At 57.6% G+C, this 19,289-nt stretch overlaps 1 protein-coding gene across 1 annotated transcript in view; it reads right to left on the bottom strand.

The window, feature by feature from the left end:
* Positions 1-19,289, bottom strand: part of NCOR2 (nuclear receptor corepressor 2) — a 159,809-nt gene that overhangs the window by 32,935 nt on the left and 107,585 nt on the right. The window contains exons 15-19 of the mRNA XM_065739140.1: positions 13,707-13,831; positions 12,632-12,804; positions 10,452-10,514; positions 4,961-5,103; positions 1,329-1,476 (exon numbers count right to left, since the gene is read on the bottom strand). Of these exons, the coding sequence (XP_065595212.1) occupies positions 1,329-1,476; positions 4,961-5,103; positions 10,452-10,514; positions 12,632-12,804; positions 13,707-13,831 (652 nt within the window). The remainder of the gene's footprint in view (positions 1-1,328; positions 1,477-4,960; positions 5,104-10,451; positions 10,515-12,631; positions 12,805-13,706; positions 13,832-19,289) is intronic.

Below are 19,289 nucleotides of genomic sequence, written 5' to 3'. Positions count from 1 at the left end.
AGGGATGGGGCACCCACAATCTCTTTGGGAGTCTGTGCCAGTGTAAATGTAAAGGATCGTCTACAAATCTAACAGCTCAAAATGGGCTGGAAATACAAGTGCCCACACACCATGGCAGATGAAGGAACTGCTGAGAGGTTGGGTCTACAATCTATATTCACTCTATAAAGGGCCAGATCACACAATGCCCACAGCCCCTCAGGAACAGCTCCTAGGCTCATCTCCAAATGGACACAGGGCCTTCCCACAGCTCTCCCCTTTGTCTCTCTACAGCAGCACATTTTGCAGGGAAATGAGTGACAGGGAGGCACAATGCATCCTGAGAGCCGTAACATCTGAGCACACCCGAAGTCTTCAGCTGAGCAGCAAAATATGCCAGGAGCATATTGGGAATCTTACATTTCTCCTACATTTATTTCTTAAAGAGTGAAATGAATGAGTGAAATGCAACCACTCAGGGACAACTGAAATGGGATTCGCAGTGAGTGGTGTCAGTCCGTCCTGCTCAATGCTGCTCCACACACAGGGGCTGCAGAGAAACCCAAGGGCTCAGCCAAGTGAGCACAGTGTGCTGCTCCAGCACCAGTCCCCTCCATCCAGCAGGAGGAATTGCAACTTGGGACCGGGAAGGGAAGGCCTCCGAGCATGTCAGATCTGTCTTTAATCTCAAAACGACATTGTTTCCTCTCAACTGCTCTTACAAAGAGCAATAACCACCTTCTGCTCTGCGCCTCTGAGTCACGTATCACCTCGCACAAAGATTTACCTGGAATCTGCCTCGTAATGAGTCACTTTCAACAATGATTTGAAAAGATTTCCCATTTCAAGTCCCATTAGCCTGGGTGCTAAGGCCAGGAAGCAGCGGGGTGCCAGCACTGCTGGTTAAGTTATTAAATTACTTTGACAAAAGTCAAATGGGGCTATTGTTGGAAAATTATGCACATTTTCTCCAAACTCACTGCCGCGCTTTCTAAGCGATAAATAGCTGAAAATTGTCACTTTCAAGTTGTTTCCTTTCTTTGGTGTGGCTGAGAGAAAGGAAAACGCTCCCTTAAAAAGAGAACAAGGAGGAAATGACTGATGAGCCCTCCAGCCTCACTGCCCCAACCTGCAGCAGCCCCCACAGCTCACCCACCTGCCGGGATGGGGACGGCCACGCTGGCTGCTCTTCCTTCGCATGACCTTCCCAAAATAACCATCGCCCAGACAGAGAGGAGAGCAATGACCCAGCACAGTCTGAAACCCTTGAGGCCTGAAACCCAGCAGTGTTGGGACAGCCCTTAGAGTGCGGACACTGTGGCCCCCGCCGCAGTCCCTGGGCACCTCACCTTCGGCCTCCTCGGCCATCTCCTCCTCGTTGCCGCTCGTCCCCGACACCTCCATCTCCTCGTCCTCGGCCACAGGAGGGAAGGCAGCTTCCTCGTTCTGAGCGGCAGTGCCTTTTTTCTTCTTCCTCTTTGCATTTCTTTCTTTCTCCTGGGGAAAAGGAAGAGGAAGATGAGACGGAAAGCAGAGCAGGACAGCAGCTGCCACGGCAGGACAACAGAGCAACTGCCACCACTATGACCCCAGCCCTGAGCCCTAACACACACAGACCCCACAAAAAGGGGTCTGTGGGATCACACCATCCAGAAGCCCCACGGCACAGTCTCTCCCAAGGGCAGAGAAGGACCTGGCACACAGCTATGCTTGGAGTTGCAACCTTCCTGGGAAGCACAACACTGGGGGAGCCCTGGGGATGCTGCACCCTGTGCACGAAACGGACAATGGGTGTAGGATTCCACCTTCCTCTCGGCAGTGTCTGACTGCTGTGTGCCCCGGGGCCACGTGCCACAGCCACGAGGGCTCACATGCTGCTGCCTGCCGCCCACCCCAAGGAAAAGTCTCGCTTTTGCTATTGTTTCCTGCTCTTGTTGCTTAAGTAAATATTACCAGTAGGAACAGGCCCATCATCTCCGGCTCTCCCTGCAAGCCCCACACGGGTGACGTGTGTAGGACGTTTATTTACATGGATGAGAAGATAAAGCCACGGCGGAAACGTTAACTCTGCTGCTGGATCTGTGTGCTGGGAAGAGCTGGTCCCTGCCCTCCCCCCAACTTTTCAATCCTTCAAAAAACTTCCAAATGAAACAAACAAATACAACTGCTTTCTGCTTGGAAACGCTGCTCACTCAAAGGCTATTTTTATCAAACTGGGCAGGAGAGAGGAAAAAAAGGCACTTGAGAAAGTGCTGTGTGCTGCAAGCTCCTGCCCCAGCCTGTCCCCCCAACCCTGTGCTCGGTCACCATGCCCTGCACTCACACCTTGGCCAAGCAGCACTTTGGTACCGGCAGGTTTTGGTCTGAAGCAGCAGTTCTCCATCATGCTAATGCGATGACAAAGCCCCCACGTTACTATGGCAAAGGCTTCTCTCTGCTCTTACTCACGGGTCTGTGACTCAGTGTAAGCCACGAGCAGGCTCCTCGCTGCGAAATGAGCTGAGCACGAGCGGCCCTAGGGCAGCAGCATCCAGATCCCAGCTGCACCCAGGGATCCTCTATGCCTCCAATGGCCCAGAGGCTCTGTGAGCTGTGCCTGCAGCCTGGTGTCCCCACCATCACCATGTTAATCTGAGCTACCACCACTGAGCCCGCAAGAAGATGCCAGGGCCATTTGCCCAGCTCTTTTTGTATTATTCCAGCCTTTGCACTCTGCCTACCACACGTTTCTTGGCCCTTCAGGATGTGATGCCACTTAAACAGGCTCTGGGTGAGACCTTGCAGTAGTAAAATGGGAGTTATCCCATTCAACTGCAGCTTCAAAAATACCACAATCATGGGCAGCACAGCTATGTGAGATGCAGTTTGGTGATCCCAGCACCTCACTGCCCACTGGGGTGGGGACAGCCTCAGTCTCCCACCCTCAGCCCCAGCATGCTGCACAAACCATGCTGGATCTGTCCAAGAAGCCCCCAGGCCGTCCTGCTGGGTCTGCACCCAGCACCCCCTGAAGAGCAGGGAATCATAGAAACCCTGCAGGCAGCCACCACGCAGCACTGGCAGCAGCCTGGGGATCCCTCACCCATCGCAGCTGCACGCACAACAAGCCCAGGCAGTCTCTAAGCATCACAGAACATCCAGAGTTGGAAGGGACCCATAAAGATCATCAAGTCCAACTCCTAGACCAAAGCAAGCACCCAGCGAGGAGGAGGTGGTGAAGACAGCGCCTTATCTCCAACTGCTGATGAGAAGAGTGGGAGGACACCACGTATCCACGCGCCCTGCCTTCCCCAGCCATGAGCGAGCACGGTCAAGGCGACGAGACACCAATGCCAGGACACATCTGAGCCAAAACACACCATGAAGACAAAGCAAGGCCTCGAGGCGCTGCGGGACGCGGCAGCGCGCTCTGGGGTGCGGGGACACCTCCAGGCTCCACTTCCCATCCTCAGCTCACTGCCCATCCCCACAGCTCCACAGTCCCAACCAGGCCGGAGCCAGCCCCCCAGCCCCACCTGCAAGATGAGGAGGTTACACTATTAACGAGCCACATTTGGGAGGCTAACGAGAGCTGTTAATCGAGTTTACTCTCATTAAGCAAAAGGCAGAAAGGCAGTGCCAATTGGCTTCCTTGCACACAATCAGCCATAGCTGTCATGAGGGCAGGGGGCAACCTGGGGATTTCACACAGAGCCATGCGACCACACCACGGCCACACTGCGGAGGCCAAGGCCGAGTGCTGGCTACAGGAGGGGATTAGGAGGCTCGTTTTGCTCGTGAATATATTTAGGAGTCAGGAAGGAAGGTCTATGGCAATTTAATCTCGGTTGTTCTTTCATTTTATTCAGCTTTCTGGCATCTGCTGTTGCCACAAAACAATGGAGTACAATAAATAACAGCTGAACGCTCATTGTTCTTTGACAAAACCGAATCCCATAGCCTCGAATGCTCAGAAAATAAAATGATGATGCTGATATCAACTGCAAGTGAGAGTGAGCAATTAGACAGGAGCAGCGCAGCGCTGCCTCGGAGGGACGGAGGCAGCGAGAAATGTGGCTCTGCAGAAAAGCCCTTCTGTGATATGATTTCTGAAACATTAGGAAGCGGAGTAAATTAATAAACAGCGAGCCCATTGCCAGCTAAGAGGCACGATCTTATTTCAGATGCTCCCCCGTAATGAACAAAGATATCTATAACGTTTTACATTCGGAGGGCTTCATGCCCATTTCATTGCAGTCTTTATATTTTTTTGCCTCTTGTATCGTTCGCTCTGTTTCTAAAAACAATGTGGTGAAGTACAGGAACACAGGAGTGTCTCTGTGCGTAGAGAATTAATGAGAAAAGAATCGCCGATGCCTTCTCTCCCTCTCATTCCTATAGACTGACTAGGATATTAAATTCCTGGGTGAGTCATTGAATGTTTTCCTGTCTTTCTTTTTACTCTTGCTGTAATAGCTTGCTTGGAGAGATTCCTGCATTGAACATTGTCCTTTGCATTTTCAAAGCACCCCTTGGGGGTTAAGCCATGTGAATTCTATTAGCCAGAACCCAGGAACCCCAGGATACTCTACAGATGAAATGATTATAATCCTCCGCTGCTCTCAGCGGTCTGTGCTATCTCCAGAACACTCAATGAGCCCCACTTCATTCATACCCTGGACCGAATGGCAGAAAAAGCAGCGTCAGCCCATTCTCACCATGAAACCAAGGCACGGAGACCACTGCCAGGATCAGCCCTCTCTGCACAACACCTGTCCCACTGCTGCAGCTTTGGCCTCAGCTCTTCCTTCACGCACTGTCCCAACCCCCTGCATCCCTTTGGCAGCTATCCTCCTGCAGAGCTCCCAGGGCCTGGTGGGCGGCCCCATATGCACCATTCATGCTTCCTGGTCCCCGTGCTCCCACCCCAATACATTCTCCCAAACACGAGGGCTCCCCCGTGGCTGCAGGACTGGACAGGCTCCTGGGATGAGGTGCTCACCATTTTCAGTTTGTGCTGCTGTAGGATCTCATCAAGGTTCTGCCTCTTCTTGTAGTTGAAGTAGAAGTTCTTGCACTGCGACACGGTCTTGGAGCCCACCATCCTGGCAATGGCCGACCAGTTCCGCCCATGCTCGAGGAGACCTGTGGAAGCAGAAGGGAAGGAGAAGGGTTTAGGGCCAGATGGACTCACACAAGGACAGCATTATCCACACAGGATGGGAAACACCCACAGCGCACGCCAAGCTCCGCAGGAACAATATGGTCACAGCACCCGTCTGCAGGGCTTCCCAGGATGACTTAGGACGGCCTGTTTGTCTTTCCATGGGGAAAAAAGGCCCTGAGCTGAGTGCCTCGGGAACAGAACATCCCATGGCCACAGCATGGGGGCAGGAGGTGTTCCCTTCCCCTCGTGACCGCACTGCCATGCCCAGAACACTTCCAGCATGGGACGGGGCAGGGCAGAGGAGGATGCATCCACGCATGTGCACCCCCCTCCCCCACCAGGTGCCATCCCCCTCCTGCAGCCATGGGGCTGCACAGGGTCATGCAGACATGGCACGCTGGAGCAGTGAGCAGAGTGGGGCATGGGCACACGGATGGATTCCCAGGCACAGAGCCGTCCTGCTCGCTGCAGCGCCACAGGCACAGCCCCGCAGCTCCTGCCTGTCACTGTGCATACGGGACAGGCAGACTGAACACGGTGCTGCTGCGAACGGGCAGAGAATGAACCTACAAAGAGCACTTTCCTCTTTTGTAAGGGGTTTTCCAGTGCAGAAGCCACAGCATACAGAGCATGGGAGCAGGGACTGCCCCCGTGCCTCCGCCCTCTGTCTCCAGGCTGCCGCCAGCCCTGGTGCTGCAGAGCTCAGCACGTCCCAGGATAGAGCTCCCATGGTGGCCCTGCATGCTCCTGGGAGCCGTGCCCCAATGACAGCTCAGCAGCCACTCCTGCGAGCCGGCACAGCAAGGGTTAAGCCGCAGCTGTGCAGTATCCTGCCCCGTCCCAGCACCGGGGCTTATCGAATTGCACGCAGCGCGCAGGCATCACACAGCGCTGAGCACCACAAAAGGCCGGGGCAAGCCAAGAAGCAAGTTGGAGCTTTAACTCTGCAGCTCCCAGCCTGCAAAACTCGCAACCTCCGTCACCGCGCAGCTAAACAAGGGAAAAGGAAAAAATAAATAAATAAAAAGAGAAAAAAAAAAAAAGAAAGAAAAAAAAAAAAGGGGATGTCCGGTAACCAACCGCTCGGGGCAGCCCACCCCTTTTCCACAAGCCGGGCTGCTGCCCCAAAGCAAACAAGCTACCGGCCCCTTGGCTCCTCGTCCCCTTGGCTCAGTGCCCCTGTGCTCAGCGCGGCACTGAGTGCAACGCCGGGGGCCCGGGTGGTTTGCTGTGCCCAGGGCAAAGGTTTACCAGCAGCCGGGATCAGCAGCGGGACCCAGCCCAGCACATCGGGGCGGACGGAGCCCGCGGTCCCCACTGCAGTGCGACCTTTGCCAGCGCACGGTGCCACGCACAAAACCCCTCCACAGCACCCCGACACCTGCTGCCTCCGCACGGGGACGGACGGGGGACACGCGACGCACGCAGGCACACCGCACACCCCCACGGCACAACCGAAGCTCCAACCCATGGGGTTATGGCACAGTGGGGGCCCCAATTCCCCCCCCCCCCCCCCCTCCCGGCGCTGACCCCATTGCCATACTTACGTGCGGCTGCGCCGGGCAGGGAGCACAGCCGCAGCATGCAGCGTGCGGGCGGTGGGCGCTCCTCAAAGCCCCCCCAGGCTGAGCTGCCCGCGGCCAAGCGATGCGAGCGCTGCGCTCGCGCACTCCCCGCTCATTTTGCTTTCGTTCCCTCGCAGCGGGCGGAGAAAGAGAAGAAAGCAAAGCCGGGTCCTTAAATCCTGGGGGCGAGAGGATCGCAGAGCCATGGGCGGCTGGAGCAGCTGCTGGGGCTGGAAAGCGGGTCAGCGGAGGGAGGGGGCTGCCGACCCCACTGCCCGGAGCCGGGGGGGACGCATGGCCCGACCCCAAAACGCTCCGCGGGCGTTGGAAGCACGAGCGGTGTGCGCTCCCCGGCTCCTCGCTCCGCAGCCCCGGGCTCCGGAGGGGGGGGGGGGGGGGGCCGTGCAGTTTTCAGGAGATGCCCGACGTTGCCAAGAAATAATAATAAAGAAAGAAAAAAGCAGCAGAAAGGCGGAGGGGAGGGAGCAGCCGCAGCCCCGCTCCTGGCAGCCCGCGGACGGAGCCGGTGCCGCGCCGTGTGCGGAGCAGCGAGCTCTAATCTGTTCCTCTGGCTGACCCAGGGCTCATTGCATCTGAATGTGACCTCTAGACAGAGCATTAATAACGAACGTGGCGCTGACCCAAGCTGACAAGGGGTGCGGCCGCTTGGCACCGGCTCCCTCCCTCCCTCTCTCACTTTCTGTCTCCCTCGCTCTCATCTGAATGTCGGCGCAGGGGGAGGGATCCAGGAAAACAAAGCTGGGCTCATAGTTTCCTCTGCTCTGAAGTGAATCAAAGGAGCGTTTCTTTGGGGAGGTGCGAGCCCGGCGCGGAGCGGTGCCCCGGTACCCATGGAGTGGTTGGGGATGGGCGCGGGGCCGACGGACAGAGGAGCGCGGTACAGTGAGGCTGGGAGCCGCGGTGCTGGGCTCGGGTGCGATGCTCCGGTACAGAGCAGCACCCGCAGCGCGGAGATGGAAATGCTTTTGGCACAGCTGAGACGTGCCATCACCCAGCCCTGGAGAGCTGGCACCACGCAGCCCGCGGGGCTGCGAACGCGTGGTCGGCAGCGCTGACAGCAGCTCCACGCATCGCCCACCCCTGCTGCCACGCGTGGGACGCCGTGGCACGAAGAGGTGAGTGATGCCGCGGAGCCAGCACCCAGCAGGGCACACGGGTCCCCCCCCGCCGTTTGGGAAGCCCCCAGCCCCCAGCAGGCACAGCTGGCCGTGCGGGCATCCACCCCCAGCCCCTCTCCTACCTCCCCTCTCTCCTGCCCCGTCCCGCAGGGCCGGCTCCGTCCCGCAGCCCAGCGCTATCCACACTCTCTCTCTTCACCTCGTTCGGATATTACTCCCGCTCCCCCTCATTGTTGAAAAAATAATGCTCAAAATTAAAATGTGGGCTGTAAATTATAGTAATTACCCAGCGTTTCCCCCTGACAGGCCTTTTGTGTGCCATTCGCTGACACTCACTGAGCAAATCCTCGCAGCTCTCTCCTACACGCGGCAGAAGCGCTCCCCCAGAAGCGCCGGGGGGGGCACAGCGCAGCGTTACGTGGGGGCCACGCTTGATGTGGTTTGGCACTGCCAGAGTGGGAAGAGATGAATGTATTCTCAACAAGTCCCACTTTTTTGTCTGTTTGTTTGTTTGTTTCACGGGCAAAATGGCACTGGGGAAAAAAAATAGTAATAACGGTTCAGGCCGGTCCAAAATTCATCTCATGTTCCGTGCTGGTTTGGAAATCAGCCCTCAAATGAAAAAACATATATGAAAAAACCACCTCCTGTATCCAAGGAAATAGTGTGCATCCGCCCAAAATGAACTACTGAGGAGTTTTCATGGGTTATTTAACTCCCTGACACTGGCTTCGCACATCCTGAATTAAACAGTGAAAGGCTCACACGAGAGCACGCACAGCCAGAGCACCGGCCCCACATCACCGTGAGCCTCAGCCCTTCCTAAAGTCCTTTCCTCAGCTGCTCCATGCTCATAATGATGGAAAGCAAATCCCATCACCTCCCACACTGCCCTGCCTGCTCGGCATGAGCACCCGTGGTACTGCCCCTCCATCCCAGCAGATGGAGGAAGGGCGCAAGGAGCACCGTGCTGCCTCTGCCCTTTGTGCCAGGAGCACGCAGCCTTGGCATGGCCTAGGAGGAGCTCAGGTGAGCGAGGAGCTGCCACTGGCATGTGACCCCTTTTGGGAGCATAAAGCCACCTGTCAGAGGCTGGCAGTGGGGGAAAACCCAGAGCCAGGGTGAGAACAGGTAGTGTGCTTAAAGAGTAACGAAGGTCACGCGGAAACCTCCTGGTTCACCGAGTTCAGCTCTGCTGCTGCTGTGTGGCACAGCCCTGCTGGGGCTTGGAGCAGCCCTCCCCAGCCCTCCTCCAGCTCCTGCGTGCTTGGGATCCCCCCAGATGCCAGCACCTTGCCTTGTATGGAGCAGCACCCTGCTCGGCCAGGCCCCAAATGCAACAGGGATCAATACCGAGCAGCTCAGATAGCCGAAACCTCCTGCTTTTATCTGTACTCACAGCCCCTGTGCAACAAGGCAGCATCAGAAAAACACGCTACCCCGTAATTATACCCATCTCAGCACATTTTGACAGATGAGTGAATCAAAGTTTATTGCATAATAAAAGTGTCATTAAGCAAGAACTTTCCTCTCGCTGCGTTTTCGTTCCCCTAGTTAACTTTAATAACACGGTACTCCCCTTTATTGTCTCTCCCTACAGACACACTCCTGCCCTGTCCTCCCTGGAAGCACTCTGTGCAGCTCTGCTCTCCCCCCACGAGGCTGCTGGCCCCACTGCCACAGCACCACCAGCCATCAGCACACAGCAAACCCCTGCCCCATCCTGGTCCCCAGGCTCTGCTTACAGGAGCAAGGACGTGCTCACACACTTCATCTTTCACTGCTTTTAGGACTCCTTCAGTGCACATCCAGCATCAAACAGCGAGAGGCACTTTTCTCACAACCAGATGTGATCTCCAAAACAAAGGTCCCCGTGGCAGCGCTCCCCTCCCGGCACCTGCTCGCCCCACGCCTGGCACCGGGCCACGCTGCCTGATGAACGTCCACTCATTAAGGCTGTGTCTACAGAGAGCAACACTCAGCAGCACACAGCACTGGCACTGGGCTGTGAAGAGGGCTGGAATGGTTTGAGGCAAGCGAGCCAAGCGCTTCGGCACATTCACAGGAGACAGAATATGAGCGCGCTGCTCCACCGGCACCTGGGAGCTCTGGAACGTGCCACCAGCATCCCTGCAGCAGGTGCATTTCCCAAACAGGGCCGTCCACACACAGCACTCATTTCCATTTTAATTTTGTGCTTACAGCCTCCCCAGGCCAGGAGGAGCAGCAGCAAGGCAGGGAGGATACACAGCTGGCAACTCTACAGCGCAGCAATGGGACATGGGGCCAATGGAGGGCAGCAAGAACCAGCACTGGCGCTGCAAGGGGAACTGCAGAGGGGCAGTGCCACATTCAGCATTTCCAGAGGCTCTGAATCAGCTCAGGATGCTGAGTGCCAGCACCAGGGCTCACCACCCACAAGGACGGAGGTTTGGAGAGTAATGCAGCTGTGCCCAGCACCACACATGCCTGGAACCACCAGAGGAGTGTCCTCCTCGTTCCCATACTGCTGTCCCACGGATCAGCGCAGCTCCCAGAGCCCCACACGGCACCACCTGACACCCCTCTCGCTTTCCCCAACCCCTGAGCACCACGCAAGGAAGAAAGCAAGAGGCTTCTTACCTTTCTTTGCTGTCTCCATCTCCTCTTCAGTCCAGCGAGAGCTTTCATTCATCTCCAGAGAGGCTGGGAGAGGAAGGAGAGGAGAGCAGTCAGCGGGACAGGCAGAGTGAACCCAAACCGACACCATGCATCCCAAATCCACCCCATGGATGCCGTGTTCCGAACTAAACCACACCAAAGCCTCATCCCAAACCAAGGTGGTGGGCGCTGCATCCCAAACCCACCCGCAGACACCGTGCCCCCTCCTGCTGGCTGGAGGCACACCGCAGCCCGCGTGCAGCACCCTCCCGGGATGTGTCGCGGTGACGCAGAGCTCCGTGTTGGTTTCTTTGGGGCTGGAAGTGCAGCCAGATGGCTCGAGGGAGGCACCAGATTTCCTGCTGAACGGGCGCCATGCTCTCTGGCCCGCCAACAACAGGTACGTGAGGCAGAGCCAACACCGGCTGCGTGCTTCAGAGGTGGCAGACGTGGGGTGGGACCATCGCCCTCAGCAGAGACGGAGAAACAGCATCACCTTGGTGGCTTGGGCACGCCAACTGCATCTGCCAAGGGATCCGGCCCTGATGGCAGTGGCTGCCGGGGACAGCTGGCATGTCACTGAGCTCTGGGACATCCCAGAGCCACGTTTGGAGGATGCCTGACCCAGGGACATGCAGCAGCAGAGGGCGATGGGGAGAGAAGGGGGTGGCTGTCGCCACCTCACGCCTGGTGCGAGGACCCGGGGTCCTGTGTGCAGCACTGCACACCCATCCCGCTGGCAGCCTGGCACTAGAGCAAACCCTACAATAACAAGCTGGGCTGTGAGTCAGAGGCAAAAAAACAACGCGGTAAGGAAACAGATTTCCGGTTCGGGCTGCCAATGGGTTATTACTCTAAACAACAGGCGAAGCATTATTTCAACAGTGATGAGAGATGTTTTGACAGTGTCCTTTTAGAATGGAAAACAGGCCGATAGGTTAGGCTGGAGGATACGGACAAGGAGGGGAACACCTTCCAGGGGCTGAACCTGGCAGGAGGATGCATCGGTGCCAGAGACGGAGGGATGCCCTCCTCAGGCTATGGGGCACAGCTACAGGTGCTACAGGGCACTTCCTCCAGCCCTGTAGCACAGGGAAGTGGAGACCTCACAGCTATCCCCTCCCTGGGGCACAGGCAGAGCTGCAGCTCTCATTTGCCTGAAGTCAGGTGTCCCCAGTGCACTCTCAGTTACCCGAAGCCGGGTGTCACAAGGCTCAGCTCTGAGATGACTGTCAGTGCACAGCACGGCACCGTCAGAGCGATGGCCCATTTGCTTTGATTAACGATATTTACTGAGGTTGTGCAGTTATGTAACAGATGCCTACTGGGAGCTCCGGCACGCTGCAGTTAAACCACAATATGGGTTTGTGTTGTTTTTTAATGTTCAATCGGCATTTAAAACGCAGTAACTTCCTCTGCCAACCTAAATTAAAGCACGATTGGAGGCAAAAAGAGTAACCGATCGCTCAGATCTACTGCTGGAATCCATCCATTGCTTTTTCCCAACCAAACGTGGTCTGAAGCCTTTCCTCCCCGCTCCAAGATACCGGGATGAAAAATCCCATCTGAGTTACCAGCATTATCTGCTGCTTCTCTGCAGCACTGCTGAACAAGTTTGAGATGGAGCACAGGGCTCCACTGTGCCGGGAACTATTTATATTGGTGCTATGAGAGCAGCGCCTGCCATCAGGCTTCAGCCAGTTGTCAGCAGGGAACAGGGAGCGAAACACCTCCGGGTGATTTATAGCACATGGAACACAGCGAGCAAGGAACTGCAGGGAGAGGAAACCAAGAGGAGTCACCCTGCTTTATTTTCACTTGCCTTAGGTGGTGCGGTCGTAATTTTGTACTTGACGGAGTACAAAACATCGGAAAATCGGCCAAATTCCTTGATTTATTTGCTGCCCTAAGTCAGTTTCCATGGGTAACCACTATCAGAGCCGCAAACTCCAGAGGCAGATGCACACGAGTGGGGCTGAGGATGCTACGCGAGCTCCTGCCTACCCAAAGCCACCCTCGGATGGGGCAGATGAGCACTGGGAGGAACGTGGGACATCAGGGAAACGAGCAGGTCTGCTCCGAGCATGAAGCCGGGCTGCAGGCTCCGACCACACGCTGATGGGCAGTGCACCGTGTGCTCCCTGCCCCCCATGGCTACGCACCCAGCTCTGCGCTCTGCTGCGGCGTGGCCGCCTCCTCGCTGTTGGCTTCGTTGGCCATGGAGCGGGTGATGCGGCCCTTGCGCCGGCCCTGGCTGTTGGCGGTTTTGCGGCCCTTGGAGGTGACGGTTTCCTTCTCATCGTTGTCTTCCCCGGACGTGTCGTCGTTCTTGTCCCTGCAAAACCAGGGAGCGAGGAAATGATCGTTGGGTTGGCATCGTTTTTAGGTCAAATAGCTGTTTCCCTGCACGTGTCTGGGGCACTTCTGGAGGGGCGGGTCAGCATTTTTTGCACACGCAGACCCTCTTCCTGCCTAATTTGGGGTTGGGGGGGGGATCGTTCTGCAGCTGGCTGTATCTCCACCACCGCGCGCACGCAGGGACCTGACAGAGACAGGTTTAATACCAGGCCATTCAAATTCATCACTGCCTCCTCCTCATTTATCTTCCTGAAAAGGACCTGCTGGTAAATGTCTCAGCAGCCTGGATATAATGAAGCCAGATGTTCCTTTAAAGCAAGCATTAAGCCCACTGCAGAGCGCTCGCAGCCCGCGTGCCAGCCTCTCCCCGCCGCAGCTCCGGCGCTCCCTGTTAGTTATGACTGTGTCAGACATTGGGGCGGGCGCAGCCGTAAAACCGCTCCCATCCCTCACTCTGGAAGCTCTCACGTTGACATCAATAACACTAAAGGTGAAGTGCTGCGCTCAGCGGCTCCCGCGGCGCGGGGAGGCTCTCGCAACAGCAAAACAAGCCTGAGGAACAGGGCGGCTTTGCGGGTTGAGCAGGTTTAAAAATAAAAGCACATCAGAGAGCTGTTTGGGAGCAGCAGGGATGAGAACCAACGGGAGGGCAGGCGCTCCCCTTCCTTCCCTCCCTGCAGAGGAGGAGGTGAGCACACGCAGTCCCGTATGGTGTCAGGCTGCTCTGGACCACGTCCCGTCCTGCATCCTATCGCTGCATCCCATCCCATGTCCCACCTCACACCACGTTCCATCCCACTTTCCAGCACTGCTGGGGAGGAACCGGGAGCTCCCACACCCCACTGCCAGCAGTAGGGACCTGGGGAGGGTTTTGCTTACTTTGTCAGTTCTTCTTTGTCATTTTCTGTTTCCTGTTTGTCTTCCTCCTTGTCTCCCTCCTTCTCCTTTTCTTTCTCTTTTTCATCTTTCTCTTCTTGGCTGCTCCTGGGCATCTGCTGCTGCTGCTGCAAAACGAGGCACATAAAACAAAACAAACACTCAGTGCAGGGCCAGACACACAGCAGCACCTGGGCCAACCCAAACAAGCACAGTTAAACTAAGCTGGGGGCAGTGGCCAGGAGGAAAATGCGCGGTGGGGTGCCTGTCTGCAGCAGAGCAGGGGCATCAAGGGGCTGCAGGATCAGCCGTGGCCACACCACGCTCCAGCTCCCGTGGAAGGCAGTGCAGCAGCCCCACTGTGCCCTTTTTGGGAGAGGGGGGCTGAGCACATGGCGACACCAGGGAGGGATGCGGTGGTTGTGGTGTTCCTGGATTTTGTTTCCACAGCTGCAGGAAGGAGGATGCTGGGGAGGCCCGGTTCCCCTGACCTCCCTTCCCCTGGTGACCAGCAAATGAGAGGAATTTCAGAGAAAAGGAAAAATCAGAGGCGGAAATTATTTATTCAGCCATCCTGCTCCCAGCTAACGCAGCCAGCAATGCCAGGACTGGGCTGAGATTGGAGTATTAAAGGATCAAACTCAGCAGGTGGCCCAGAACCACTTGGACGCAGTGTAGCCCCAAACTCCACAGAAAAGCAGTGGGCACTTGGCAGGAGCGTGGCTGTGAGTCAGAGCCTGGCTGCAGAGGAGCAAGGGGCATGGCCAGGCATGCACTGCCCTGAACTCCCTGACCCCCTGAGTCACTGCCACCCGCAGTGTGAACCCCGCATGGGTTCAGCCCCAGGAGGAGCCGCAGGTGACGGTGGGGACCTGCCCCGGGCCGGGCTGCGTGGGAGCACGGCGAGCAGGCTGAGCCCCGGCCATCACCTCCCACGCTCCTGCCCTTCCCCGTGCAGGGGAGGGGTGCCCAGGTTTGTTCTGCAGTGCTTCCAACCCCGTCTTCAGGAGCGTTTTGATTTGGAGAGGAGGGCCAGCAGACTCTGGGCTCGCTGCTATGGAGGTCTCAAGTTAAGGTGGTGGGACACCAACCAGTGCTTCTCTCACTGCGAAGAGCATCTTAATCCAAGGATGCCCCCTAGTGCTTGCCCTGCTTCAGCCAGGGCATGGTACCCAATGCCAGGACTGCACAGACACAAACACTCGTGGCCACTCAGCCCCAGAGCCGCACACCCTAACCTCAACCCTAAAGCCACTGGGGCCAACACTGCTGCAAGGAGGTGACAGCTGGGAGCCGACCCCTGGCCCCAAAGCAGCCGTCCTCAGGCTGTCCATGGTGCACAGAGCCTATTCTTAGCCCTGGCTGCGGCCCAGCTCGGGATGATTCAAGGGATGGGACGCCATCCCGAAGCGTGACGGGCCAGGAAATGCTTCCCCAATTACCAGCCCATGCTGCCTTCTGATTCACACTGCCCCACTTTGAGGCGGGCCGGCAGGTGGGTTGGCTATGGGATGAGCTGTGGGCCGGCACCAAAACTGCTCAATGGAGCTTCTCCTCCATGCACTGCCCCACGGCCCCAGGCAGAGATGCCCAGGGGGCAGAGGGACGCACTCAAGGCCAGGGAAAGAGCCTGTGGCAGTGGGCAGGGCCATTCCTCCCATCCCTCCCTCCCAGGCCAAGCGCTCTCCTCTCCGCCCGCCTTCCTCCCCAGCATCGCGCTGTTTGGTCCTGCTGCCAACACATCCTGTTTATTTAAAAAGGCCCCGGGACAAATCGCACCCGGTACGTGCGAGAGCCCAATCCCACTCCGAGCCCGCAGAGCCGCGTGGCCTTCACCTCCGCTCCGTAATGCCAAACATCTGCGCACCTCCGTCCCGACCCCACAGCAGTGGGAGGAGCAGAGCGGTGCCGGGAGCCCCCACGCAGCCCCACCGACCCCGCCCCACGCAGCGACACAACGACGGCTCACCCGCATCGCCTCCCCCTGCCCTGCCCGGCACATCGCGCCCGAGGGACGCCCGCTTCCAGGTAGGTCCCGCACCGAAGCTGAGCACAGACCAACTCGCGGCACCGCTCACCGCCGCCTGGCTCTGGCCGGGAACAAGCGGCAGCGAGGAAGAGGCGCGGCTCCTCCCATTCTGCTTCCTCCCTCTGCTCAGCCACCGGCGGTGGGAGGACGTGGGCCGCCGCTCCGCACCTTCACCCTTCCCCAGCCCCACAGCACCGCGACGGAGCCACGAGGATCGGCCCGGAACGCCGTGCTGCCCCCGGTGCCGTCCCGGCCCGGCCCCGGCACTCACCTCCCCGGCACCCGGCTCCCGCTCACGGCCGCTCCCCGCCGCCGGCCGCGGGCCCCCGCTCAGCGCCCAGCCATCCCGGCTCACTGTGCCTTACGTTCTCCAGCTCCGAAGGCTTCCTGACGATTTGCATAGTTAAGCCGTAAACTAACCACAACATTCCTCTTACGATTTTGCAATCTGCTGGAATAACGTGGTCGCTCTAAGTCGAGTCGATGAATCATCATCTATAAACCACAGCTCTCGTCACCAGGGCTCTCAGCGCTGGCTGCAGCCGGCGTGATTAATCCGCGAGGATGCCAAGCTTTAACCTACGGCGCACGGCTATTTATTTTCCAAACTCTCAAACCTCCAGAGAAGCACTGCTGCCACCTTCCCCGGCCCCTCCGTGGTGACACACACACACACACTGGGCTGCAGCAGGCGAGTGGAGCTGTGCAGACACCTCACTGCCCACAGTGCATCCCGGAGCTCTCCATAGGGCCCGGCCCCGCGCCCAGGGCACCGCTCTGACACCATGGGGATGATGCTTGGGGACATCCACCGTGAGCTGGTCCCCAGCCCCATCCTGCTGGAAGGGGTCAGGGATGGGAGAGCTTTCAGAGCAACTCTCGCCCCAGCAGCAGGTTGACCCTTGGAGCGCCGGCTCCTCCCTGCTTGCTGGTGGTGACCTGGCTGCAGCGACGAAGATCATGAAATGGTTGGGTTGGAAGGGGCCTTAAAGCCCACCCAGCCCCACCCCCCGCCATGGCTAGCTGCCCCACAACAGCTCAGGCTGCCCAGGGCCCCATCCACGGCCGTGAACCACCCCAAGGATGGGGTGTAAACAACTCTGGGCGACTTGTTCCAGTGCCTCAGCACTCCCTGAGAAGACAGTTTCACCCTAAATAACCTAAATTTCCACTCCTTTAGTTTAAAGCCACTCCCGAGTCCAATTTCCCCCCATCAGACTGTGAGATGGCACTGGGAACCCCTCACTACACAGCAGCTCTTGTTCATCCCAGGTTTTGGGGCTGGATTTGCTGCCCATGGGATGCTCCTTGGCAGCTGGATCACATCACCTCCATCACCACTACCACCACGCACCGGGCTCCTACTGAAGGCAACAACAGACACAGGCTGCCCAGGGGAGGTGGTGGGGTCACCATCCCTGGAGGTGCTCCAGAACCACACAGACGTGGCACAGAAGGATGTGCTGAGTGGGCATGATGGGGGTGGGCTACGGTTGGACTTGGGGATCTTTTCCAACCCCAACGATTCTCTAAAAAATCACTGATAGCCATTTGCTCCTCCAGCTGAAAGGAGCAAGCCCCCCCTCTTGCACACAACGAGTTGGGCACGCCGGTCCCTTACCCACAAGCATACGCCCCAGGCACTGCAGCCATGAGCATCACTCTTTTCACTCCACGTGTTCTCAGCTGTGACTGTGGGCTCTCCCAAGCCATGCCACTACAGACACTTTGGGTATTGCTGCCCCCAGCTCTGTCCCCACTGCAGACCCTGGGCCGTGCCTCTCCCACGCTCGGGGCACTGCTGACTCCTTCTCCCATGGGTGACTTCAGATTTGTGGCATTTACAACGTTCTCCAGGGGAGCCGGGGCCGAGGTCACCGCACGCAATCACAGAGCTGCAAATTAAAACCAGCTTGAGATAAGCTGAAGGCAGAAGGCCCAAGAATGCCTGGGGCTGGCCTACCACGTGCATCCTTCCACTCGCTTTCACGCTGGATGCAGAGCACAAGGCAGGAGGGGTTATGAATACGTATACGTATCACGTAAGCGGCTCCCAGAGCCCGAAGCCTCTGATGTGATGCTCTGGAACGCCTCAGCCCCCGCTGCCACCCACTGCCACGGAGCCGGGCTTCTCACGGCCGCACGCAGCACCCTCCGCTCCTGGGAGAAACCACAAATCCAAACAAGCTGCTGCCAAAACAAGGAGGGGAAGAGGAATGTCTGCTGGCTGCGCCGCTTTGATCGATCGCAGCCCAGCGCTGGATGCTGTTGACTGCGGAAGTGAATCAAAAATGGGAGGACAGTCACAGATGTGATAAGGGAAATGGTTGGGAGCTCAGCAGGGAGCGCAGGGCTGCCCCAGGGCCACGCTGTTCTGCTGCTGGATGACCACAGGACAGTGCTGGGGCACAGTGATGACGGAGGGCTGCGGCCGGCAGCCCTTGGCACTGCAGTGATGTGCTGATGGCTGGACATGATGACCTCAGAGGTCTTTTCCAGCCTTAACAATTGCACGGTGCTATGGCTGGGAGACTCCTGGCACAACCAAGCCCTGCAGGCACCGAGGGGTCTGGTGGAGGCCCTCCTGTGGCACAGTGATCTCACCCGAGCACTGAAGCAATTGTCCAGGATCCTGCTCGCACAATCCCTCCTTAAAATCACCGAGGGCTTTTCCATAAGTGGAAATGTTTCTTTTCTGGGTCACTGCTGAGTTTTTTGAGAAGTGATTTGTCTGCTCGCAAAGGGAAAATGACCCGAGGGGATGAATGCACAGCACTTGGAAGTGGCAGAGAGGAGCCCCACTCGTTCCCAGGCAGGGAACACGTGTTTCCTCCTCTCTGCAGTCTGTGTGCCACGCTCTGCCCACTGCCAGGCTCTGCTTCCTGGCTGCATGGTGATCCGCCCTCAGTGCCCTAAAACGGGGGATGGGGCTCACAGCTCCCAGTCCAAAACTGTCAGTGAAACAACTCATCCCAAATCCGCTCCTTCCTGAGCCCCACCTGGAAGATGCCACCCCCCTGCAGAGCAGTGCCCCTGGACCTTGTCACCACTCACATGAGCATGGGACACTCGCCTCAGGGCTGTATCGACCTGCTGCTGCAGGAACACTGGTCCAAGCACGGGGTGAGCTGGGGGCTCACATCACTGTTACATCACTTAAATTACCACTGAGATGCAATGAAGATCAGCAGCTGGTCCACTGGCAGCTTGTGCTGGTGCCACCACAAAGCAGAGCAGCCATGTCCCACAGGCCAGTCCTACCCCTGCATTCTCACTGCTGTCCTTGTGTGGCAGCTGAGGGGACCTGAGAAGCCATCTTCCAGCAGCAGCAACACATCCTTCTATTTTCCCAAATATGGCCAAGAGAGTTCTCATGTAATCACCCCCAAAACTGCAGCTGTGATTTCAGGAATGTTTCCACTGTGTTTGCCCACTGTGCTGTCTGGAGGGTGGCAGAGCTGAAGGGAAAGCTGTGATGGGGTCGCACAATGAACCTCATGGGGCATCACCAGGGATGGGGTCTGTGAGCAAAGGGAACACGGGTCCTTACCCAGCAG

This window comes from Cyrtonyx montezumae, unplaced genomic scaffold (assembly GCF_038088225.1).
Source record: "Cyrtonyx montezumae isolate F1298 unplaced genomic scaffold, pur_monq_1.0 scaffold_23, whole genome shotgun sequence".
Lineage (NCBI taxonomy): Eukaryota > Metazoa > Chordata > Aves > Galliformes > Odontophoridae > Cyrtonyx > Cyrtonyx montezumae.
This window is presented reverse-complemented; position numbering and strand designations above follow the sequence as displayed.